This window comes from Melozone crissalis, unplaced genomic scaffold, assembly GCF_028551555.1.
Source record: "Melozone crissalis strain CALT ecotype California unplaced genomic scaffold, PUWL_Pcris_2 ptg000016l_1, whole genome shotgun sequence".
NCBI classification, from domain to species: domain Eukaryota; kingdom Metazoa; phylum Chordata; class Aves; order Passeriformes; family Passerellidae; genus Melozone; species Melozone crissalis.
The window spans coordinates 30,003,791-30,031,435 of record NW_026535794.1 but is presented as its reverse complement, the minus strand read 5'-3'; the positions used below and the strand labels follow the sequence as shown (position 1 = coordinate 30,031,435).

At 35.5% G+C, this 27,645-nt stretch overlaps 1 protein-coding gene across 1 annotated transcript in view; it reads left to right on the top strand.

Moving 5' to 3' along the window:
- Window positions 1–27,645, top strand: part of CRPPA (CDP-L-ribitol pyrophosphorylase A) — a 104,523-nt gene that overhangs the window by 25,274 nt on the left and 51,604 nt on the right. Inside the window, exons 4-5 of the mRNA XM_054273858.1 lie at window positions 13,449–13,553; window positions 20,869–20,914. Of these exons, the coding sequence (XP_054129833.1) occupies window positions 13,449–13,553; window positions 20,869–20,914 (151 nt within the window). The remainder of the gene's footprint in view (window positions 1–13,448; window positions 13,554–20,868; window positions 20,915–27,645) is intronic.

Below are 27,645 nucleotides of genomic sequence, written 5' to 3'. Positions count from 1 at the left end.
ATCAAAGGGTTTTGGATGCACAGTGTAATAATGACATTTTATAGTAATTTAGTGGGATACAGGCTGTTCTAAAATACTGAGATAATATAACTTGCTATATCTAGGTAAATGTTCATTCTGCTTCTTGTTGCATGTGTATTACATACTTTGATTAGTGGCTGAAAATAGTTTACTTGTCTCTGTTGTAATTTTTCATTTTTTCCTAATATATTACTTTGAAATTAACTTTATTCAGGAAAATTAAAGTTGTGTGTAATGTATTAAACCCTGACTCTTTTGCCTTAATTTGCCCTGAAGACTGCTTTCATTTGCCCCACCCTGCATTCACAGTTTACTGGAAACATTCCAGGCTTTCGTCTCAGCACTGCTTCCTTTTCATTCATCACCTTGTGGAAATTGCCTGTCCAGGTATCTTCCAGACTGACTGGAAGCAGAGCATTTCTTCATTTGTCACTTGGAAGCAATTATTTTTCGTGTTCATGCTGACAGTCATGCTTCCCATCAGTTTTTCAATTCTAAACAAGCCCAAGTTTCTGATACTCACTTTCAGAGAGTACAAAGCTTAGAAATCACTAACAAGAGAATGTGAGGACAGGCAATGAAGAAGCTGTTACTTAATGTTGGCACAAATTCTATGTCATACCTTTTATGCTTGATACTTGAAGATATTAAATGCTGAAGATGAAGGCCTATCCAAAATGAAGAACTACTCAAGAGATTGGACTGGCTTCAACCTTTTTGCTTCTGACAGGAGGCAGGGGGTTGTTCTTAGTATATGACACACAGCTGATACTTCTGAGATTCTACCTTGAATGTAGTGGGTATGCTTATAAGAAATGTATCCTCTATGTGCATAAGAACACATCTCAAGAAACCACTGCTGCTGTTGGTTATACAACCCTTTTTGATGTGTGTATCTTTTAGCAAATTTCATGTTCATGTGCTGTTTCTTGCAACCACCTTCCCCTCCAGCCCCCAAACAACCCAGTACTTTTTCTACCATGTTTTTTTATAATTTGCAAATACGGTAGAGCTGGCAAATACATAAAAAGCTCTTGTCCTAAATGCCTCACTAAAAAGACAACTATATTTGCAGTTCCTGTGCTCCTCTGAATAGAGTTTTTTTCTCACATATGCATTCCATCAGTCTTCTCTTTTGTATCCCTGCTCTTTCAAGAATAAGCCACCAAAGTTGTTAGAAGCAACCAAGGCTATGGTTTCTTGTCCCCAGTTTCCTTTGCTTTGGCTAAATTCTGGTCATTTTAATGCTCTGTGCCTGGACCCTTGGGAAGTATAACACTTTGCTAAAATCTCTCAACTCATATTGTTTCCTAATAATTTATGTTTCAATGGTGTCTAGCTGTCCAAGTCAAGGATTAAGACCCTATTGTTCTGGGAACTGTACAAACAAATAAAAAAAGACAGATAATCGTTGTCCTGAAAAACCTAGTCAAGCTACTGTAGGACAGATTTTTGTAGGAATGGGTGCAGTTTATGATGCTTTCTAAATGTTAAGGTATCCATAATCACTTCCCATAACCTGGTGAAGGTAAGTACCATTGTACAGATGAACAAAGACGAGAAACTAATTTTGTTAGTCATGTTGCAGGTCATTCACAAAGCTGGGAATGGAATTTGTTTTGGCTGACTCTGCCTGGGATCATGATCCCATGCCTGTGTATTTTATACAGTTGTGACCTTTATGCAACAACAGTGTGGGGAAAAACAACAGTCAAACATGCATTCCTTGGAAAGAAACTGTCCATTTGAATTAGTGCTTTGAGTAACACAAGCTTTGCAGTTACACAGTGGTAATGTGGAATACTGCTTTCAAACTCCATCTCTATTTAAGTGCACTGTCAGATGTGAGTAGGTAGGTTCAGAATGTTGACTTCCAGATATGTTTGTGAGTGTTAGATATCTGAATATATTTACCACAAGTTGCAAAATTTAGTTAGAGGTCAGATACCTGACCCTTACAGCTTTGCTATCTGCAGTGTTTTGGCTCTTCTTCTCTGATAGCAATCTGGGAAGAGCAGTCTAGAGGTGTTTCTCTTTTTATAGCTGTTTTAAATTTTTCTAGAGGTGCTTCTCCTTTTATAGCTGTTTTAAATTTATCTAGAACTAGAACAGAGTAAGATATTAACACTATTAATATATGGAAAAATATATTTGTATGATCTTTAACAAATTAGGTAATTTCCTTAGAAAACATTTTCCATTTCTAGCTCAAATAAAAAAAAGGATAGTAGTGATTTGGGGAAAAATACATGCCCTGTTGAATCTCCTCTAATTAGTTTTAGGTACAAATATCAAAAGTTTGATTTACACTAGTATCTTAAAATATATGTGTACTACAGGGAATCCTCTTCACATTTGGTGACAAAAATTCAGGGCAGATTTTGAGGAATTCAGTCAGGTTGTTCACCTGCATTTCATTGTGATGCTTTTAATTTAGTTTTCAGTCTTACATCTTCCCTGTTGCCTAAAACAAGTGTTCCAAACAGATCTTTGTTCAGACACATATTACTTTCTGCTTTAACTGTTATCATGTCAAGACTTCTGACTTCATAACTATTAACTTTCAAATTTATACAATTTATAAGCTTTATAACATTTATAAAAGTTACCAGTTTTATTTGTACAATGTGTATCTGGCTTGGGGTGGACAAGTGACCAATGCAAATAACTGCAAGGGGAGAAAGAACTGTATTTATAGTGTGTGTGGGTCTTGCAGGTGGGAGGCTTTATGTTAGCCTGGGATTTTCCTTGGGATTTTAGGTAAAAGGACATATAAATTTGTTTAGGGAATAAAAAGGACATATAAATTTCTTTAGTGGTGTTGCATCAGTACTCTTAGTTCTGCTATGTCCTAATTTGTGAGTTCTCCTTTCCTGCACAATGTAATGAACCACAGTAAATGGACAAATAAAAAAAATTTAAAACAAAAAATGCAAATCTCTAATAACTAGTAAAACCTCTGGAAAAGTTCCAAAAAATTGGCAGAATCTATGATTTACTTCAGTTCTCAACTATCTGGGGCAAAATCAGCCAATTGAACTCTTTAAAAATAATTTTTATTTTATTATGTTAATAACAATTTCCTAATCTTTAAAAATACTTGGTTTTTTTTTCTATTTTTATCAATCCCAAGGAAAATCAAGAAAGTTTAAGTGTTAATTGAAAATCCATCCTGTCCAAAGATAGCAAATAAGGTATAGGTTCCTTAGACCAGACTTGTTCATTTTTGCTTAAGGTAGTTTCATGTTTCTGTTCCACTTCTTAATTTAAATAGGAACAAATGTGGAGTATGAGCCTGCAAGCCTGGGAGGAGGTGGGTGGGGGAAAGACTTCACTTACCAGAAGTCAAGTGTTCCCTGGAGCAGTACCTTTTAAAAGAATTAGAGTATCAGGAAGTCAGGTAGACTACCATTTTCCTTTAATCAGAATAGGCTGAGACTGATTTTTGTAATACTTGTTTTTGACATATTGTGAAATGCACAAAGATCTCAAAGGTTTTTTTTGGTCTTTTACACAAAGCATCGTGTTGTGTCATGTCATGTGTTCTGTACAAAGTAATGCACCTACTGTACATAAAGGCTGAAATACTCAAAGCATTGAACACTTGAAATATATCTGCTAAAGCAAGAAAGGTAACAGGAACATTTAAAAAAAGCATTACCCTTCCATGATCTGGAAGAGAAATAACCAAAAATGGAAGCAGAAGAGGAGTGGGGTAGGTGGGAGATTCTGACTAGCTTCTATGTCAGATATGCAAACAAACAGCTCTGCTAAGATGATGCAGTGGTTAAGGGGTTGTCAGCATGGGTGTGGAAAATATCAGAGTTGCTCCCCAGTGCCACCAGTCCAGGGAAGCCAAGAACCTTGTGAGAGGGAATAGTTACCAACAGCTGAAAAAAGAGCAGGATATGTTAGAATGCTATGTGCAGGAATCCTTGATATGTGAGTGGTATGGCAAAGTCTGATCACTAATTCAAAATTAAGGGTTAGCTTTTTAAGAATCTTATTTAAAAAGTACACATTTTTGTTCTGCTGATAATTTATACATTATTTTACAATTTTCCTCAAGATCTGCTATATCTGTGGAAATTTATTGCAGGAATTACATACTTTTTGGGGAGGGTGGGGTGTTTGTATTACATGTATAGTTAGTTTAATCATCTGTCCATAGTAGACCTTTTGCAGAGCATGGAAGTTTATATTTAGCTAATCAGAACAATGAAGCTGAAGTGAAAAAAAAAATAGGAACAGGAAGCAGGAATACTCATTGAAGGAGAATGAGCTTCAACATGTTTAGAGACGTTTCTCTGATTCATGTTTGTAACCTCCTTACAGATATCCACACAGATCAGTGTGATCTTAGGCATTCTATCTAATCTGTGTAGAAAATATGTAGGGATTAGTACTTTTTGGGGCTACACTGAATTAGTGTAACTCTTCATAGCCAACATTAAGCACTCTTTGAATATTAAGCAATTACATTTACTTATGGGCCATCTGCCTGCATAGGAGAGAACAGCTATATATAAACATAGTAATGACAAGATACACAACAATAGTGTGTCAGAGAGAATCATTCACATACTTTGATGCTGAATTCTGGGAGGCAGATGTTCTTCCACTCCCCAAAAAAATCATTGCAAGATGTCCATGGATTGGGTGGAGATGGGGAAAGAGATAGTCTGCAAACTGTCCAACCTGGTCATTAGTGGAAAAAAAGGAAATCCTAAAATGGTTCTCTTCTAACAAACCCCTAGAAATGTTCAGGGAAGATCTTGCCAGACTAAGAAAGGAAGTTGGCTATTGTTAGGGCCATTGTAAAAGTATTTGCTCAAAGTATTGTCTTTTCTGTATGTAAATAATAGGGAGTGTATTCCATGTGGATTTTGTAAACTTCTAAAGTACTTTTTGAAAGGGCACACCATTACTGGCATTCTTTTTCAAACATGTGTGAAGCATTTTAGTATCCTCTGTAGCAGGGAAATGGAGTCAGCTGTAGCAGTTTAGCAATATTTTGGCAGAGGTCAGGCAAAGTCCTTCGAGGCAAAATGTCTAGACTGATTTGGGGATTTTCCTGTGGCTTCATTCTTTGTTAAAAACATCAATGTCTGTCAAATTATTATTGCCAGGAGCAAGAAGCGATTAGATGAACGGTAGTAGACAAATTGTTGACTAAAACCTTGGCAACTTTGGGAGAAAGGGTCAGATTCTGAAAAAGGACTGAAGAATCAAGATATAAGTGAGACAAAATTTGGGCATTTAATTCTAGTGCTGGAATTCTGAAAAAACTGCTGCTCATCTGCTTACCAAGACTAAAGATATCTGAATCTGAAGGCACCTCAACCTTTATTTTTAATATACACCAGACATGAAACTTTGTATATATCAAGGCATGTAAGTTGTCACGAAGGTTTACCAACTTAATATTTTATCTCCTGTAAGCATTCAGTTGGGGATCATTTTTTTGTCTGATTCTCTTCCATCCTGAGTTAGTGGTATGGGTCAGAGCTGTTCATTTTTGTAGTGTTAAAGCCCCGAAAAAGAGATCACCATTGTTGGAAACATATGACAAATAGTGCATAGAATATATGTTTTATTTTAAATTTTAACTGGGTTGTTTCTTGGCCTTTGTCTTTAAAAAAAAATCAGGAATCTTTTATTGAGTGTATTGTCTTGTAAGGATGATAATTTATATTCAAAATTCATTCTTATTCAAAGTGATTTTGCAGTTTTTGAATGCTCTGTGTGTGTGTAGGTCCACTTCCTTTTCCACATCCCCAGGCTCTGGTCACCCTCTTTACTTTTACAGTTTATAGTTATATGTTCAGGTCTTATAAATATATGCCATGTAACACCATTATTGTATTTGTCCTAATTCTGCATTCTAGTTTGTGTCTATAGGTATTCTTCCTTCTCATTATTCTGAAATACAAAATCAAGAAGTGATTTGTGAATTAGGTAAGAGCTGGCTAGACTTGTCTTGTAGTATGATTGTATGAAGGCAGTATTACAAACCAATGTATTCATATGCAGTCTTAAAGGCATCATTCTTCCATCTGTTTACAGTTTTAGTGTAACTACCTACTTGGTTGGTCCAAGTTAGCTGAATACTCAGCAGAATAGTTTTTTGAAGTTCCTAACCCTGGTTTTAATTATTGGTGCACTACTTGTATGAAGATGGCAAATATCTGTGACTTTTCCAATGTACAATCTAAGCAGATGAAATAATCTTACAAAAAGGAAGCATTTCTGATTTTTCATAGGTCATTAGGATTTCAGATATAATGGTTTGACAAGGAAATCTGTGTACTACTAAATGTTAGGTAATCTATTTCTTCTTACATGAGAAATTTCACATTATCAACAGCACCCTTTCATTGTTGTGGTCCATTTCAGCTTTGATGTTGTGATTTGTTATAGTCACATTTAGAAAGAACTGTTTATTTGGAACTTCAGTAGAACCTGAGTCCTGTTCCATTTAATGCACACTGAAAGCTGGTAATTTTTGTCTTGTTTTGATGCAAAATTGCTATGGCGCTATTTTTTTAATAAGTCAGTTTTGCAGAGGTTCTGCCTTTCTCCATTCATTGTCAGGCTGATGCATGCAGAGTGTTTAACTACAGTGCTGTCAACCTCACCTAAATGAATATCCTAATTTTTATATTCTGCAGGTTGTAACACTGAGATGTTTTCCAAAGAGATATGCTATTCCATCTAGCATCTTCTTAACCTGACAACTTTACCCTGAGGAACAGGGAGGAATAAATGATTTTTCCTATCCTTAAAGCCTACCCAATTCTAAAGAATACTTTTCAGGGTAAATGTGCTAAAATAAATTTTGTTAGTAATGCTTTCTTTTATTCAAAAAGTGAAGCTAGATTGGTGGTCTGGAGAAAACCAAGCTAGTTTAGATAGCTCTGTACTTGATTAGTTCTTTGGCACAATGGTAGAGCCAGGATATTGTCTGGATCCCCACCTTGCCCTAATTAAATTCTGCCACAAGAATGTTTGGAGAGATTCTAATGCCTTGCACAAGAAAAAAAAAGGGTTTTTGCTAATGGGATAATTACTTCCATTTTATGTCACTCCTCATCCTGTAGGATCTCAAAGAACTTTGCAAATTCACATATTAGCTCTTGGAACTGTTTGCTGCAGTGGTGCAAAGCTTCCACTCCATGGGTGAAATTTGGCATCTCTATGGCAGTGAAAAGGCATTTTGTCTTCAGATATAATTTGGAAGGTGTATGCTAAGAAGACACAATGCAAATATTCAAGTTGGAAGTTAGATTGGATTATGAGAATACTGTTGTGTTACTGGCTTTATCCTGGTAAGTATCCTGTATCCATGAGAATCACCTGTTTGGCACAGGCTCAGAAAATGCTGAATACTGAGTGAGGGTCCTGGTACCCCGTGTATGGGAGACCACCCACCTAAATTGTCATCTGCTGCTTGTTCTGAGAGTAACAAAGAAGACAAGGTAGTGAAGCTAGTGATTTTAAACTCTTGTTATTGACAGTTTGGTGTATTGAAAGGCAAGGAAAAGGACCATTTAAAATCTTGCATAATTCAAGAGGTGATTTTTCTGAAGTAGATTGTTCCAAGAACAGTCTTATCTGTTAAAAAATTTTAAAATTTAAAAGTGCATTTTAGCTTGGCCTGAATTTGGCTCACCTTTGCTTCCAGCCTTGATTAAATTATCTGTTGGTTTCTTAATTTTATAATGTGATGTATTTAAAAATCTCTTTATTGGGAGAATGTGAAAAATTATGTCTTCAAATATTCTTAGAATAATGTAAATAATCTGTATTTTCTACATGAGGGCAAGATTTTTCTTGTCTTTGTCTTGTCCAAATAATTGCTTCCCAAGTATTTTCCAATTTGCAAGATAATTTAAAAAGTGTAAACAATGAATCCTAACACAGTGTTTTGACTGCTACTCTTGTCACATGGATTTTTGCCATTTTCTTATTTCTTCGTGTTGTAACTAAAATATGGGTGTATATATTTAGTGTACTTGGAAGCAGCATGAGTACCAAAATATGGCAATGAGCAATCAGGAAGTGTTCAGGGGTTTAATGGCAGATTGCCATGAAATCATGGCATGTACAGGAAAGGCACTTGCAGTTACTGCACTGAAAGATTTTGGGATATATATACAGATCGTATAAAAAAAGGCTTGCTTAATTCTGTTAGGGAGCAAATTTCTTTATCTTTGTTCTCCTCACTACTACTGCATCTGGATGTTTGTCACCACAGTTTTAATAATTAACTACAGTAAAAATAGTTTCAGAGGTGAGATAATCTGGTTTATGTTGATCTCAATGTTTCCTCATTCATGTTTCCTCCTTCTGTTTGCTGCTTCTGCTGTCTCTCATTTAGCTGTGGCATATTGATGTAGGCTGATTACTTTCTGCAAATCCACTGTTGGATTTAGCAATTTTTGGTTTCAATGGTAATGAGCATGGCAAAAAAAATCTTTATAAAATATTATAAAAATGGGCCAATTCAGGTTCAGTGAGAGTTTGTGTCTACTTCTTTTCTCAACTCAGTAAAATGTTCCTGATGATGAATGTTCATGATGTATTCTGGCATTTCAGCCATGGAAACTTGATTTGCCAGGATCTGGAAAAATCCTAAGGCTCTGCTCTTGTTGATTAGTTATGCATTTTAAGGGCAAGTGTTCTGATACTGTTACTGAATGGATTTACATGGGAGAATAAAATGGATAGGCTGCTGACAGTGGAAAAAGTGCTAAAGATTGCACAGTCAAGGGTTAGGGAAGTGAAAACACTGTCTCTACACAGGCTTTAAAGATACCTGTATAAAGGAGCATATCTGAAATTTTTCTTTCAGTTCATGCATAAAAGAATATTGTTTTGTGTCATTATAAACTAAGGAATGATGAAAATATAAGAAAATAACAGTCCTGTATTGAACCTTTTTTTTAATCTGTGCTGGCTCTGTTTTATGATTGCCAGTTCCCATATAAAGATACAGTAAATTAAATACCAGGGAGACACAGGCTGCATAGCTGCTCTTTTCTCTAGCCTCTTATTCTATGTTTACACCTTGCATTTTAGGAAGTAGTACTATTTTTCAAAATGTTTTCAAACAAATTTGGGGGAAGAGGAAGAAGACTTTGTGTATTGCTAAAATCTGTATCTCATTCCACTCGTAGCACTTTATTCAAATATCCACTCTTGGAAAACAAACAAAAAAAACTACCCACAAAAAAGTGTCCCCAAAGCTACCTATTAGAATGCCTTTGAATATTCAACAGTACAAAAGCATTTTTAAGTAACATATTTCCTTCTGTGTCATTTAAAGAGCTAAACTATTATGTTTTCTTTCTTTTGTGGATATGTTTTGTGCCAATATTTCCAGCTGTTTCCATCATTTCAAATCTGTGGTCTGAAACTTAAACTATGTCTATTGTTTCGCAAAGCTATGTGTGCATGTCAAGTTCAGTTAACTGTACACTGTCAAACTTATGCTAAAAAGGCTTTCAGTAATAAAGGGGCTTTAGAAAGAGTAAGAGTTTTAAAAAGATTTTTGTATTGTTAGTTCAATCTAGATGTACACCGAATTACATACAGAAGACTTGGAATGAGAATGATTGTATACCTGGGTCAGTAAGAATTTTCTTCACAAGTATTCTGGATTTCTTAGAATCATAGAAAATCCTGAGTTGGAAGGGACCATAAGGATCACTGAATCCAACTCCTGGCCCTGCAGAGGACATCCCCAGTAGTCCCACCACCTAAGAGCATTGTTGCAATGTTTCTTGAACTCTGCCAGGCTTGGTGCTGGATCGCTTCCTTGGGGAGTTTGTTCCTTCCTCTGGATGACGAACCACTTCCTACTATCCAACCTAAAGCTGCACTGATACAGCTTCAGGCCATTCCCTGGGGTCTTGTCACTGATCACCACTGAGAAGAGATCAGTGCCTGCCTCTCTGATTCCTCGTGTAAGGAAGTTGTAACTGCAATGAGATCTCCCTTCAGTCTCCTCTTCTCCAGGCTGAACAGACCAAGTGACCTCAGCCCCTCCTCATACAGCTTCCCCTCAAGGCCCCTCAGCATCCTTGTTGCCCTCCTTTGGAAACTCTTTCATAGTTAAGTGTCTTTTTTATATTAAGGTGCCCTAACACTGCCCCCAGCACTCGAGGTGAGGCCACCCCAGTGCAGAGCAGGGCGGGACAATCCCTGCCCTTGATTGGCTGGTGATGCTGTGCCTGATGCAGGATGTTTTTTATAGGTGCTCTCTAATAATGCTTAATTTGTTAACTGAATTTCTTAGGGCAGTATAGAAGCTGTTGAATTCTGCACTTTAAATATATGGATTTAAAATTTCACATATGAAGATGTTCAGCATGAGATGGTATATAAACAGCTGGCCTTGTGCTGCTACTTCATTTCATTGTTCTCCTCTGACATCAGTGTATCAGACTTGGAGAACAGTACACTCTGACAATATGTTTAGGTTGAAACAATTACAGATAATTAGAGTGGTAAATGTCATGATATACAAGTGTTAGTGAAATATGTTTTTAATTATTACTTTGCTTTGTGTCATATTTCATCCCTTGAAGCAAGCAATGCGCTCAAGATGCCTTAGCCCATTTATGGAACTTCTCCACTCCCTACTAATTATCTGTGATTAATACTTTGCTAAAAAGTTGGAATTGCTTAGTTTTGTCCTAGTTGCATTAATTACCTGTATATTTAAAAATGTTATATTTCAAGTAAATTCTTCACAGCTGAATTTATTCCTGAAATTTTCTCTTCCATTCTGAAGCAAAAATAAAAACGCATGGTTTTTTTTTAGTCTGTATGTTGTTAACATTAGTGGAAATTTTTTTGTGTTCTACCAGAAAATTTTTCTTAAAAAAAGTGGAAGAAGGAATAATTTTGGTAATAAATATTTGGAATTGAAAGTTAGTAGGCCATTTCTGGTTTTACTGGCACTTTATCTCTTCTTTACTTAAGGGATCACTGCATTTTTATGTATTTTGGAGATAGAGTTCCCTCTTCTTTTGTCTTCTTTATTGACCTTTTTTGTATCCTGTATATTTAAATTTCTGCTTAGTATAAAAATGTTCCAAAGTGGTTTTTTGAAATTCTTTCCTTTTTAAGTTACTCTGTGTTCTTGTGTCCATTATGTTTTGTAACTCAAGCTAAAAAACTGTAAAGAGCAATAACATTTAAAGTACCTTTCTAAGTTGGCTGGCAAATTAAAATGTCAGAATTCAGTGATTTAAATAACATAAAAGTGATAGTTATGTTTTTTTCTAGGATGTCTGTGTGTATGAGTATTGCAATTCAGATGTGTAATGCCAATGAATTTCTTGAATTTCACTGATACATTATAAAACAAGAATAGAAACTAAAAATTTTCTTCATCTGTTTTAATAAACTTCTTCAGGAATTAATAGAATGACAGGTTGTATTGCAGTACTCTCTCTAAAGAACTTTGGTTCTTTAATCCACTGAAATTTTTACATGCTTAACGATTTTGGTTTCTAGAATCCTGGAGGGGACTGGAAACTATTGAGCACAGTATCTTTGAAACATGAATTTGTAGACATGTGGTTAAATTTGACATGGTGAAATTGTTTGTAAAGTAAAGATTATGTATTGCAGAGCTAATTGTCATTCTTTAAGGACTTCACTGGCATCTTGTTTGAGGTTGATTGAGGTGATAACAACCTAAGTGCATTAATAAGACGTTTCACAGAAGCTTTTACTGAAGACTCTTGAAGGAAATTTAAAGATTTGAGACTTAGTAGAGGAGATTATTTGTTAGAAGATAAGAAACAAGGTCAAGTGCATGACCAGTTTTCATTGCAGTAAATCACCACTGGAGTTGCATGATGGTCTGTACTGAGACTTCTGCAGTTATTTTGTTCATAAACAATTTGAAACAGGCAGTGGAGGTGTGCATTTTTTTTTCCTCATAGTAGTGATGAGGGCTAACTGAGAAGGTTTGTTTGTTTTGTTTGTTTATGGTAAAATTCATAGTTAAGTGTAAAAGGGCAAAAGGGTTGATCAAAGTTTTAAAGTACTTTCCACACATGAAATGACTGAATAGATATTGATGTCTTTATCTGTGGAAAGATGTGAGATGTGGTGGAATATTTTGAAGAGTTGAGAAGGTGGTTTTTCTGTTAGAATATCAGAGCATGTGATGAAAAGAGTGATGAATGAGATACTCCCTGCTGCAGTTGCTAAAAAATACTGCTATTCAAAAAATAATTGGGTAAATTTAGTTTTCCTGTAATTCACTGAGTGCTGTTAAGGCAGTTGCTTCTGGTTCAGTGTATCCCTCAGGGACTTTTTATTATAGGGATTTCTGAAGGCAGAATAATAGCTTTATAGGAGGCAAAGGGAGCATTCTGGGAAAGTAAGAACATATTAATGCCTTGTTCATTATTACTTATTGTTGACAATTCACTCTGAAATAGAGACTGGACAGTGGGCGAGCCAGCCTGTGATCTTCTGAAATTCCTCCTTTTTTTTTTAAATACAAGATGTTATCTTAAGTTTTCCTTGTTACATGGAATTTGTGTTTCTGGATGGACTGCTAATTTAGCAATATGAAAATAGAGTAGAACTTCCTTATCCTAGGCTAATTCATCTTGAGGTAGTCCTGACTGATAAGCTCCCAGTTCCTGCTTTTTCACCTGTGTTTTGGCTCAGGATATTCTTCTCCCTACTCAGTTTTTCCTTAATGAGGTTCTTATAATCAGTATCAATAGGAAGCCAAACTGCTTGGGAATGGTGTGTCAAGAGAATAATATCTTTTCTAGATGACTAAAAGATAGCTAAACATTTGTTTGGTGTGGTTTGATTTTTTTTTTTTTTTAATCAGTAAGGCTCATGTAGCAGCATGGGACTGCTATTTTCTGTGCAGATAACTGGAGAAAGAGGGAATCACATAAGGAATATGGAGGTTCTTAGTTACTACCATCCCTTTTTTGATGCTGCAATAACCAAAACAGCATTTGAAGAGTCATGTTTCTTCATCTATTAAATTGTTCCTCTACTCTGAAGTTGTGTCGCTGGAAGGTCAGTGGTGTCTATTAGTGAGGCCTCTCTCAACTCCATCAAGAATATTTTTATTCATGTAACTTCTCATTCATTTATTTAACAAAGTAAAGGTTTAGCAAAGTACTTGCAGCACCTAACTGAATTAATCTGTGCTTATAAAGTGTTTATTTACTTCTGTAGGACTTTCCTGAATATCCACAATAAGCTTCTTGGAATGGTTTTATTTCTGATCCATGCTTAACCTATGTGCCTAATACAGATGTGTTACTGTGGATAGGACTGTTGAGATGTAAGGTTTCATTAATGAAAGAAAATGTGTTATTGCTTAGAAGTATCTAAGACTAATTTAGTATATTTTTTCTTTTTAATTACTACAGTGTACAGACTATGACCTGGATTATGGAACTGAATGTTTGCATCTGGCTCTGAAATACTGTAAAACAAATGCCAAACTTGTTGAAGGAACAGCTGACCTCTGGAAGGTAAAGACAATAATAATATCTAGTTATATGTATATATATATATGATTTAAAATTAATAAAATTTGCGTATTACCATAAAAATTCAGATGTGTTTTCAATTGTAATTTAGGCTTTTATATTTCATTTTTCAGAATTGGTTTTGTCTCGGCTCTTTTTAGAGCTCATTATTGTAGAGAGACTTGGGCAGGTGTTACTTGAGATAATCAATGAAGACAGCATTTTCCTGTAAATAGGAAAAACATCTAGGTATTTGAATGACCTGAGAATCTGTAAATCTGTAATCTCCAAAACTAATAATTTTCTTTTATGATATGAGCTTTCTCATGCTATTTCTAGATCTTTTGTCTATTTTCCTCCACTTTTCCTGTGAGGACATCACTTTCTTTTTTCTCATGGCAAATATCTGGCTATCAACAATTTTAATTTTAGGGTGGCTCATTACATTCAGTAACACTGTAATATTTAAGACTTCTTCAAATAATCTTTTACATATATTTAAGCATTATTTACCTTGTCTGGTAATCTGGTAGTTTCCTGATGAGTGACAAAGCAGCTGTGTGTACATACGCCTAAGCATATGTCCCTTCTACTTCAAAGTATTGCATGTCATTGATTTGGATGGTGGGACATTATTCATTTTTAGTAGCTGTTGCATCAAGCAGTTTTAAAGTTTTTTATATTTTATTTATTTTATTTTATTCATTACCACATTGAAGGAGCTGAAAGCAGCTTAAATCACTGCATCTGTCTTTGACAGTTAATTTCCTCCAATGAGACATTATTTCTAATAGTATAACCATAAATCTTCAAATCTTTCATGAAAAAGAAAGGCAGTTTCCTGAATCTGCAGTGCAAGTTTCCTGTGCACTTCAACAGCAAAATTTACTTGTGCATTGGTTGCATGCAGAACTTATTTTGCTATCTTGTTGGGGATATATAGTCATCCTGAAACAGAATATGGTCTGTTTTGCTATTTAGTCTTCTGAGGGACAGATTATGTCATGCGTATTTACATGACACAGTTTTTTGGATGGTTTCATCTTCTGCATTGCAAAGCATGGTACTTATGTGAAAGGCAGCAAAATGCACCACTAATGCTCATTTAGCTCATTAGAGTGTTCATCTGGTTCTTTGTTATCTGTAGGTACTACTGGTTTCCAGCTGATAAATGTAGCTTAGAATGACAGAATAATTTAAAGTCTGAATGAAATAGATAGATGTCATTGAGTCCTACACCTTGCTGAAAGTGGGACCAGGTTAGGCAGTGCAGGGCCTTGGTCAGCTAAGTTTTGAATATCTCCAAGAAGGGAGATTTCTCAGGCTCTCTGGGGAAGACAATTCTAATGTATCACCTTGTATGGGGACTTTTTTCATAATATTTTATCAACATTTCCCTTAATCCCTCTTGCACTGGGAAAGGAAGAAAGGCCAACAGAAAGCTCTGCAAGAAAAGTCCAATATATTCTTCCCTATGGCCATTAATTTACCCTTCCCCACCTTCTATCTTCTGTAATTTGGGTTGGATAAGCCAAGTTCTCTCAAACCATCTTAGCAGCCCTCCACTGGCTTCCTCCTGTTCCTCTTTGTGTTGTACTGGGGAGCCCAAAGCTAAAAGCAGTACTCTGGAGTGTTCTCTGAAGGGCCAAATACACGGGAATAATCCCTATATTACTTGTAATAAGTACTACTTCTGTACTGATACAGCCCTGTTGGATTCCTTTTCTCCACTGCTCCCCACTGCTGACTCATGCTCAGTTCAGAAGGTCCTTCTCTCTAAAGTTGTTTTCTGTACTTCAGCATCAGCATGGACTGCTGCTGCCCAGGGTAGTTCTGTCCCAGATGCAGGATTCTGTGTTTATGTTTGTTATGGACCACAAAGTTTCTCTCAGCTCCTTTCTCCAGGCTTTCAGGAGCCTTCTAAGTTACTGTTGGATCCTCGAGCATATTGAATGGATACTTGTTCATTTGTTATCATCTACTAGTTTTCTGAGGGTATTTCCCCTTTCTCAGGTTGTTAATAAAGATATTTGTATTGTCCCCAGTATCAGGCCCCAAGGAATAGCACTAGTAACCAGTCCCCGATTTAATTTGGACTTGAACTTGTGCACATCTCTGTTATAAAAGGGACTTGTTGAAGTGTCAGTGTCACCTCCAACACTGTTTATGAAAAAGTTAAACATCCTGTTGCTCTAAACTTTATGGCATGTGGGATCCATTGCAGTAGCACTGGACTTTAGAGAGGCCTATAAACATTTGGAAAATGATAACATGTGGGAAGGGAAGTCCTCTCCCTATGCAGGAAAGAGCAGCAGAGACATTGTGTGATAAACTGACTGCAACCCCCATTTCCCATCCCCATGTGTCACTCGAGGGGAGGAGGTGAGGCAAATTTGGAGTAAATTTGAGCCTGGGAAAAAGGGAGGGGTGATGTGAAGAAATTTTAATATTTGGTTTTATTTCTCATTATCCTACTCTGATTTGATTGGTAATAAATTAAACTAAATTAAACTAATTTCCCTGAGTTGAATCTGGTTTGTATGATCTCTCCCTGCCAGTATCTTGACCCATGAGCCTTTTGTTATATTTTCTCTCCCCTGTCCACTTGAAGAAGGGAATGGCAGAGCGGTTTTGGTGGGTACCTGGTATCCACCCAAGGTCAACCCAGCACAGTCTCTGTGTTGACAGTGTTGTGCAGTGTGACAGTAGCAAGAGCACCCATTTATGTGCAGGCAGTGTGCTGCAGGCAATGCAGAGCAGTGAATATTTTACATGAACACAAAGGTGCTGGTGCCAGGCCATTGAAGTACCTTCTTGCATCCTGTGCCCTAATTTTGTAGCTAAAACTTGTTGATGTCTTCTGTGGCTTGTAAAGACATTAAAAATGGAAGGCATAAAAATGACAAGGTCTGTAAAATATTACATTGTTTCTGCAGGAAATACTTATTTCAGTTTAGAGCCTCCAGAGTAATACAGCTCCTTCTTGAACAGCACCTGGTGTTGGTCACTCTGTTCTGAGGTGTTTGGCAGGTGACCTAGAGCAGGAGCATTAGAGAACAGTCATGCTTGGTCTGCAGTTTCATAAAATGCAGAAGACAACAGTTACCTCAAGTGGTCCTTGCTTAAAAATGATTTGGAACTATTGTTGTTACTAATCAGCTATCAGAAACACAATTTTCTTTCCTTAGCTGTCATAATACTGTCATTTGTAATATATTGTTATTATTTTCTGATAGGTTTTTTAAACCTGAGCTAAATGAAATTTCATATGCCAAGGACTGATATTCTCTCAATGGCTCCAGTCTTATATTTTCAAGACAAGGCAAAGAGATGTTCCATCCAGATAAATAAAAACTGAAATAAATAATCATTGTTCAGTTGAGGTTTCAGAGGATGCATAGCAGAAGGACTGCAGTCAATTAACAGTTTGTGTATTGAAAACCAGTTTCATCCTATGTGGACCATGAATTTTTAAAGAGCAGATCAGATAATTGTAAAAATTCAGTTTATGCATGAGGTGCACAACCTACATAACATTAAATGACTCAAAGGTGTGGAAAATTGTGTGTGTTTATATATAATCTGCTTGAATTAACGTTAATTATTCTACCTGAGCATTTGTACATTAGGAAGATTAACATTTCAAAGTCATTGTTGGAGCTAAAGCAGGAGATAGTTTTTTTTTTATTTTCTGGGAACAAATTACAAAATTAAAATAATTTTTTGTAGTGAAAACAACCAAGTGATTCAAATTACTTCAGTGTTATAAATATTCATAAGTTTATTTTAAAGATAATTATTATATAGCTAATTATAAGATACGTGGGATCGGGATGGCAAAAAAAAAAAAGAAACATAAAGTCTCTATCGACACCACATTTTCAGTTTCTCTGTGTTTGATACCTTGGAAGTAAAATTACTTTAAATATTCTAAATAGTCTAAAAATTAACTGACAGAATGTGTTGGTTGTACTCTAATGTGTGTGTGTGTGTGTATTGTAGATAAAAAATTCAGTATAATAACACTTCTTAAAAATTGAGACAGATTTATAGACAATGTTGACAGAGTGAAAATTCCTCACTATTTTTAAAAAACAACAGTTTATTTTCTAATCCTACAAAACTATCTCATACAAAGGAGCTCTGTACGATGTTGTAGTATAAGAGGGGAAAAACTTCATTAAACTGAAATGCAGTACATTTGTGTGTGTGTGATCATAACCTTGTATTTATTGTGTAAAGGGTTGTATTTTTGCATTTAATGTACATTTTTGTAAGTCTGAACCATCCATCAAACTAAATCAGTTTGGAGAAGAATTTTAAACATCACATGGAAGTAATTTTGGGGAATAACTTCTAAAACAACATCTTCCTAGGTAGTGAAAACTAGTAGTCTGGCAATTAACAAAAAAAGACACACACAGAAACAAACTCCTCTGCTGATTTTTGAGGCTTTATTAAGGTACAATAGATTGTTAATTATACAGAAAAGTAGAGATATTTAATAAGTAAGACTGTTCTGACTTTGCTTTAAGCAGGTCATGTTTTCATATTTTGTGCATGTGAGGTATTTGTGTTGAGTTTTAATATTTGGCCTAGTGATATGCTGCATTGCAGCAATAACATTCTGAAAATCTTGGATCACTGTATGTTCAAGAGGACAAAATGAAAATTAATATTTTCACATGAAAAATGAGAATTTGAGTAATTGGGAGCCTGTGAGTTTGATATTGATCAACAAAACAAAAGGGTGCACTGCTACAGGCAAAACTTGATCAATAAAGAGTCAGGGGATTAAAGTAATTAATGTCAGCCAACATGGAATTTATTTATTTTGTGAAATTGACTTCAAGACTTTATTACAAGACTGAAATCTTGGCTGATAAAGATGGTAGTGCTGATACAACATACAACTGGCAGAAGTTTGACTTGTTACTGCATGATGTCTTAATTAAAAATAGGATGACTGTAATTGTACTAGTTCTTATTAAATAGATGAAAAATTAGATAATTGATATATTTCGAAAGATAATTCTCACCAGTTTCTGCAAAAACTGTTATTGTCGCTAAGGTATTTAACAGTTGTCTGATAAAGTTTGAAGACAAATATTTAAGGATCTGTAAATAAAAATGTAATTGATGAGAAGTAACCTATTTATAAGGATTACTTAGAAAATATTTTCAACAAAGAGTATGCTTTTCATTGCAGCTAAATATAAAGAACTGATGTTAAAAACAAATGAAGTGTAGGTCATATTTAGAGAATTGTTCTTGGAAGGCAGTGACTTTAAATGTAGTGTAGGCATCCCATTCAGAGGACAGGAAGTTTACACTGTGTGTGGGCAAAATACTGTATGTCAGAGAAACAAAAATATGAAATTTAAAAAGAGATGTTCAAGTATTACCAGTGCATCTAGAATATTATGGAGAAATCTGGGCTCAAGCTCTGTGCAACTGTTATAAATAGGGAACATTTATGGAATTGAATTTAACATCTTAGTCAAATTGAAAGAGATGTAGAGAAATTCTCCCTCCTTGACTGCTTAGGGGTGGTTGCAGATGATATCTGGAAGGGTTTTTCTGTGAACTCTCCAATTTTCATGAAACTTATAGGAGCTTGTATCTGAAATTATCTTATAGGATTAAAGATTTGGAAAAAATTACAAATGAAGCATGTGATATGGACTTTGTTGATTTATTTATCTACAAAACAAACCATTTACTGATATCTGTCTCAGAATTTCAGAAGAGATTTTTTTAAAGGTTTATTCTTAAGTTTTTATTCTCCTGTGTTGTTTTTCTCGGAGACAGCACCTATCATTTTTTTAGATCAGACTGCTGAAAAATATTTTTGCACCTCAAAGAGACTAAATGTTAAGGTATGAGACCATTTCTAACAGACTTTAGTCTTGTTTTTTGATAGGTTTTGATATTATAATCTGATTCACTTTACTGAAAGTTCAGTATAAAGGCCCTTGAGAATCTGATGAATAGAAACTTTGCAGCAAAGTCAGTCACTCAGTTGCTCACTCTAGCCTTAAATCTAATTTCAAGATATTGATTCTTCCCAACAGTAAGTAGTAATGTGCACGTCTGTATGTAAAGTCAGACTCCAAAGATTTATCAGGGTAGATTAATTCTCTGGCTCCTCCTCCTCCAGGACAAACTGTAGGGAAGTAAGTTAGTTTTTCATTTTAAAATAATATAATGCATTGGGGAAATCATGTTATTCATCTGTGTCTGACTATAATCCAGAGCTTAATTTATGAGATTGAAAGGAAAGTGATTACAAGAATCCTTATGTTAAAATCAAGTAATCACTTGGAGACGAAGATGCTGCTACTGTTAGTGGTGTCCTGCTGAAAGATTTACCTTGCAGCACTAAAGCTTTTGGAATCCTGTTCAGTTCATTTCAAAAAGAAAGAAAAAATATTATTCCGATTCAAGAGAAAAAAAATTTCAGAAAGTCCAGTAAAATTTTATCTAGCATAAAATGAATTTATGGTAAAAACAAATACAAATATTTAATACTCATGTCAGTTCAAGTCACTGCTTGTCATTGTGAAGACATTGCTGGCAAGGACTGCTAATGTCCTGGGTAGATGCTGACTTTAATGCTCTGTTATTTTATTTGCAAAGCCTATGTTTGTGACTGTCAGCCTCCATGAGGGTACAAAGACAGTTATGAAGGGTGTTTTTGCAAGTATCAAGTAAATATTCAGCATCTTATTGTTCATCTAACTTGATCTGATTAATATCTTCAAGAAGAATTTGATGTTTATCAATTCTCTGAAAGCTCACACTGTTTACTTGTAGTCTCACTGACTCCCACTGGTTAATTGGACTCTCATTAACAGTAACGGTATTGCACTACTGAAGGATTGCACCTCTGTTAGTAAAAGCAATAACAAGGTTTCTCCCTGGCTGTCAATGTGTCCCAACTCCTGTTAAAAATTTGTTCCCAAGTCCTGTTAAAAATTAATCTATTTGCAGTAAAATTACAGTACAATGGATGTGTAAAAAAATAGATGCATTATCATGTTTTCATGATTTTTCAAAGTATTGAAAATACTTTTAGATTTTAAATGAGTTCTAAGCAGATCTAAGTGTTTGGGAAAGAGGTCTTCTCAAGTCTCCAGTAGTTTCTGCAACTTCTGTTCTCATAAATTGCTGGTGATATTTTACCAAAATTAAGAAATTGACAATATCACTCGTTTATGGTATTTAAAATGTAAAGAATTGCCTTCAGGGCATTGTTTTATTGGTTTTACATTCCTTCCTGCTGTGTTAAATCTAATGAGGCTTGTCTGTCCTTTAGGTGACCTACAAGCGAGATCTGTATGCAGCTGAATCAATCATTAAGGGTACGTGTTTGTCCTTGTGACTGTCAGTTTGCATATTCCTGATTCTAATTAAGAGTTTTGTGTGTGATAGTTTGAAATGTCTTTAAGAAAAGTTATGTGGTGGATAAAATGTGCTTAGGCAAGTTGTTTTGGCTTGTTTACTGGTATCTTTCTATTAGGCATATTTATCTTTATTTACTTCTCTCAGAATACAGAACCTTATAAAAGACTGTGTATATTACAGCCAAATAGAGATTAATTTTGAAGGGCCTTATAAGGAATAAGCAATTTTTTTTCTTTCATTTGCACGTCAATTCTGAATATATTTAGTCTTTCGATTCTACATGGTACAGTGAAAATTAAATATTAACTCTTTAGGGCTCTTCTCTGTTTTACATACAGGCAGTTGTTGCCTAAATTGATATAGCAGTTATGTGATATTGAGGTATTTCATTAATTTCTAAATATTTTGTTGAACAGTGTGTTAACCATTTTTTTTCCCTGGCGGCAGTGGTTTCATGCCGGTTTAACATTAAGACTGGATTTAGCCTTTATCTAGGTAGACTCGCTCTAAAAACAATGTAGGAAGAAAGAATTCTCAAATACTGTACAATGAGATAGTTATTGTAAACTGATAGGCAGTGATTCAGGGGACCCTTGCCTGACTCCTTGTTGAGAACTGAGGGATAAAACCCCAGAAACTGATGAAGAGAAAGGGACTTCTCTTTGGATTAAAATTTCCTTTCCAAAGAAATATTTAAGGAAATTTGAGGAAAACCTGTGTGCTATTGAGGTCACAGAGAGTGACTGGCTAGTTGTTCAGTCTTGTTATTACAGTGGGCAAATATTTCATATTAGATGCATTGTTACAACTACTTAACTGAATTTTTCAGGCACAAATCAAAAAGATAGAACTGGGAAGCCTGGAAATTTCTGGTTCTGAGAAGCAATGGGTTCCAGTAAAGATGGAGCAAGACTCTTCCTCGGTGGTCAAAAAATTACAGACTTGGAACAAAACTAACCTTTATCCAAATGAATTTCCATGCTCCTGTGTATACAAGGGCTTCAGTAATCTCATAGGTCTTTAAAGGAGATTAGTTGTTACATTAGTTTATATATATATATATATATATATATATATATATATATATATATATACATGCATGTATATAGACAAACGCACACACACACATATATATATATGTTATGTAATCAGCTTTCTTTTTCCTAAAGCCAGTATAATCTTTTTCAGCTAATGCTTATAATAAAAAACTTTTGTAGCTGAAAGTAAAAATGAAGACCTTCATGGGAGTCAATCAGGCTAATCCCTTTACTTATCTAATGTCCCTTTGCTGTGGCAGCATGCAATATATCTGCTTCAGTTACCACAGTAGTCTTATTATGGTGTTCTCTATGACAATCTGTACTTTAAGATTGTTGAAGTTTAGATTTGCTTCTTGCTGCATTGCATGAGTTCAGGAAGCAGAAGCTGTACGTGTTCTTTACTCATTATGGAAGTAGTATAATGAATCCTTCATAGCGAATTAGGACACTGCATAACAGAGTTATCTTACATCATTAATTATCTTTAATGGAGTTTTGAATTGGCACTGTTAGTCCTCCAAGACAGCAGTTTGAAAGTTGTGCCTTATCTATTTTGTGCCCTTCAAAAGGCTTAAAATCTCAGACCTTCAGGTGACTATAGCATGAATTATTTTGGTAGTGGACACTTGAACCATGTAAATTAATATTAGACAGATGATTTATGCACAGTTCATTCCACACTTAAATCATATTTAAGGGGAGAATGTATTTTTGTCCTTTGGAGCATCATCCTGATGTACCCCTGTATAGCCTTGTTTTGTCTTATGGTTGTTAGTTTTACAGAAGAAATCTTATTAGCTCTATTCTGCTGTGTTGTGCTGCACCTGTGGGAAACCTTCAAGGACAGGTCACCTTAGAGAATGGCAACCATCCCAACAAGCCTAGGCATGCTCAGTTAGGCTTTTCCTAGAAGCTGGGTAATTGACTATATCACTGTGTCTGCTTTTCTTAAGAGTTCAGAACCCACTATGTGGTGTTATATTGTAGAATCATGGAATCATAGAATGGGTTGGAAAAGACCTTAAAGACCATCTAGTTCCAAGCTCATGGCCATCAGCAGGGGCACCTTGCACTAGATTGGGTTGCTCAGAGCCCCATCCAACCTGGCATTGAACACTTCCAGGAATGGGGCATCCACAACATCTCTGGTCAACCTGTTCCAGTGCCTCACCAGCCTCACAGTAAAGAATTTCTTCCTAATATCTAATCTGAATCTAATCTAATCTCAGTTTGAAGCCATTCCCACTTGCCCTATCACTACATGCTCTTGTGTAAGTGATGTGCTCTTGCTTATCACTTCTTGTGCCATGTAGAGTGCCTCAGGAGGAAGTCCTACATGACTGTCAAGTAGAGCTGCAAGATACCAGCTCGCTAAATGCTGCCTTGCATACTGTCAAGGTCCTCTAGAGATGGCCCAGAAACTGAATGCATGGGCTGGGAGGGTGCTGGGTACTAAGGGCTCTGACCTCACACTGCTCCCCACTGCTGTTTCAGTCTTCACACTGATTTGTTTATTATTAAGTTACCTGTTTACTGTGCTGGATACACGTTTTATCTCTGGGTGAGTTCAGTAGTGATGAAGAACTTCTGGGTGTACACATTTAATTTTGTGACTACGATTCCAAATTTTATGTCATCTGCAGTTTATTAGTGATCAAAAATTTTGGTTTTCCTCAGGAATTCAACAAATTCTCCCTTGCTAAACTTGACTCAGGTGGAAGTAAGAAAAATATACATCCCTACATGCATTTGTTTTACCTTAGATATTATATGCATGCATATCATTCTTCAAGGCAACACAAAGACACATTTCACTGATGTAAATAGACTAATGAGTTATTTTTCTTTTGAGATTGTTTTCTTAAAACATTTCTTTTTAGTTTCCTGGCTTCCTCAATTCTCTTTTATAACTTCTGTAAAAAGCAAATTTAATGCTTTTCTTTAATTAAGCAGGTATAAACTTGCAGAGTATGCAGACAAGGTGGTACACGCCTATTTTTAATAGTCTTGAAGTAAGAAAACATTGTCTTACAATAAGGGTGACTCATCTAGAAATGTAGTTAAGATCAGGCTAATACAAAACATCCTAAAAAAATTCCATTAGGATTACTGCCCTCAAGGTAGATAACTTTGAACTCTAGTTCCAACATGTAAACTTAAATGGTGCTTCTCAGAAGTTTGTAACTTACAGTTTGACTCTCTGTCCTCCTCCTTCTTGTTTTTCTTTTCTCAAGGGCCTTACTTTATAAATTACTTTTTCACAAGAGCATGCATTTGCAGATTGGATAATTTGCCATCACATTTGGCTAAAAAAGTATCTGTCGAGGCAGATAAAATGATGATTTTTGCAAGTTTTTTTGCCGAGAAAAAGATTGTAATGCCTTCAAAGTGTTTATGGCTGTTGGGAGCTACATATTATGACTTGTGTTCTGTGAAGAAACTATGTGACTGTTTATAAAAATAAAAATTGAGATAAGCCTTGTTTAGCAAAGACAGAGATCTTATCTGCATTTTCATGAGCATGCTCATCAACAAATGGCTGTTCTAAGCTCTGAGCCAAAGAAATAGACTGGCAGGTGGGGAATACTCCTTGGAATAGCTACTGTCAGGTGAAAACAACCCTCTTTTCTTGCCTTCTACCACAAAATATTCCTTTCTTTCCTCTGTACTAATATTGATAGGGTCAGTGTCAAGTTTGATTTTTAGTTTTTGTGGCTACAGAGACATGGGGAATGGGTAAATAACAAAAAAAAATTTGTTAGATATTTTTGGTTACCTATATTATTCAAATAACAACTTCAACTATTCTGTTAGGTGTGAATGAATGCTTGGCAGTATTTCTTTAATTTTTCTTATATTTACAGTAGCAGCATTTCGTAACAAAGGTGTTTCTAAAGATGCCAGAGGAAACCATCCTGAATTTCCTGACCAGTCAAGCCATTGCTATGTAGAAAGTGCAAATGGAATTCTGATAAATTAATTTACTACTTGGAATTCACTACAAACTTCAAAAGCATTTTGATGATTAGGATGTGCTTCCAAAATAATAGGAATTGTAATACCAAACTAAGAATGGTGTGGTACAAGCATGTTTCCAAAAACAAGTGTATGTACACATGTATATGTGCAATTAAGAGAAAAAGATTTATGTCTGTAGGCTAAAAACTATTTGCCATTCAGATGCATTTTTTTTCTTATGGTATTAATTCTCTAGGATATTATATTTATTATCTTTATTCAAACAAAGTATTATTTTAATTGCTGCTTGTTTGTGGCATGCTCTTCAAGGTAAACTTCTAAGTCTCCCATCAGAGTACACTTAATATACCATCTAACTATGGTAGTTCCATAAACATGAACACATTTTAATTTATAATTGTGTATGATTCTAGGATAAAGACTGTGGCAGGTGTTGCTGCATAATTATGTGATCTAAAGCTTTCAGCATATCAAAGGAGGGTGTGAAGAAATTGAAAATTAGGTTTTCTGATGTAGGAAAAAAAAAGGTTTGATGGAATAAATTGTGAAATCTTGTATCAAATTTAACTTTAATGAAGAAAACCCCTGATAGGGAAATTTAATATTTAAATTTGACAGTGCAAAGTTTAAGCTATTTTTTATTTATTGCAAAAAATATGCTCTGAGTGTATGTTAAAAGTGTTGTAAGGGATCAAATGTGATCCATGTGAATAGGGAACACTACTCCATTATCAGGTACAGCTGGAATGAAGCTGGCAATAATTGGGTGATGTGTGTTAGCAAGAGGCATTTTCCAGGAAAACAGCAAGGTTAAATAAGTAGAGGAAGCCAAAGAAAGGTAGAGAGTTTGATATGTAATGTAATAGTGAGAGAAAACAACTAAAAACGTGTTGGGCAGATGAAGAAAAAGAAATTATGGCAGAAAGTAGTTAAGTAGAACTGTGGTTCATTGTGGGAGGACAGAAGGAAGCACTAAAACTCAACCAAGGGAAGTTCCAACTTGATAAAAAGAATTACATCTTTCACCCTTGACAGACAATCAAGTAGTGAACAGGTTGGCAGAGCAGTAAGGGGCTGAGTGACCAGGCCTGACCTCATGGGTGATCCTGCTTTGAGAAGGAGTTTGAATGAGGGACCCTCCTGATGGCACTTCCAGCCTCAATTATCCAGGGGTCCATTGGAAAACAAAATGTTTTTAGCTGAGTATTAAAATTCTTTGTGACATGGCCATGTCATGGCTTTCCAGAATGGATATTTCATTCACCCAAACAGAATTCTGAAAACCAGGAATGAAATGCTGCACACAGTGAGTTTCACTGGCAGGCAGCAAAGCCCATGGAATCCCTGGAGTTACGAGCCAGCACTCCAGCTGTGCTCACTGGGTTCAGCCTGTCTACACTGAGTGACAGAGCTCCATCACCTTAGCAGAAGTGGGACACAGGCAGTCCTGGGGAGGAAAACTCCACTCAGTCTTCCTTCCCTCAGTGCAGCAAAGGTGCAGTCTAAATTAACATATGGATCTTTTTTGACCACTTAAAATAGCTTGGATTTAAATGGTAGTTGAGTTTCAAACCTCAACTAGAACAGAACTGTTGCTTTACTATGATGATTTTATAAAGATGGTTTTCCAGACTTCCTTCATTCATTTCCTTGATCGTTCAAAAGCATGCAGCATCTTTTCAATGTTTGTATTATCATTACTTTAAGGTTCTCCTACTTTATTAACATACTTTCCCCTTGCAATGTTTTGTTTCTTCTCTGGATAAAAAATACAGTTTTCCACACTTCATTGTTTTTTTCTCTCTTCTTTATTAAACCCAGCCTGCAAATCTCAGCTGCTTTTTTGTAATTGCCTCTCCTTTCTCATTTATATTACAGGAAATTAGAGATCTAAGAGGGCTGGAGAGAGTAGTGAGATGGGTTTTTATAGCTGCAGCCTTTGAGCAGTCTTTTGTGAGAATACTTCTGACACTTGCTGTTGATTACAAACTTCTTTTTAAAAAGAACTGTTTGAGCCTAAGTTATGGTCCCTTTTTGGATTCCACAGCCTTCTTCCACATGTGAATTTTTGTAATAGCTCCAATCTGACCTTCTTCATTAAATTACTTAGTTCAATGGAGTCTGAGTTCTTGAAATCTGATATGCTAGTCTGGTTTATTATGTATATCTATTTTGTATCTGCACGTTGTGTACAGTACTAAATTCAAGTGGCTCTTGCTCTGATTTCAATCTACCCATTAGTTTCTTTCTGCTGATAAGAAATTAATTCAATATGGTTTCCCATTTTTCAGACTGTAAAGTTATTCTCTATTAAGTAGAAGCCAACTGTGATGCATGTTCAGTATACTTTTTTTGCCCAGTGAATCTATGGGAAGATAATTTCTCCCAGAGTTGTGGTATCCTCTGATTTCCAATCCTGTGAGAACTGGCCATGCATTTTTTTAATTCTCACTTCCATCTGGTTGTGATGGTTTATAAGCAGATGTTTATTGTTCTCTCCCTTTCTTCCTCCCTCCCCTTCTTGCTAACTTAATACAAACTCAGTTGCCACCAGTATTTTTGTTGTCACATTATAAATATTGAACATAATAAATATCCATTATTCAAAAAATCATTCTAATTATCTGTTGGAATGCTCAGTGGTTAAATCACTTTTCCTGGTCACAGAA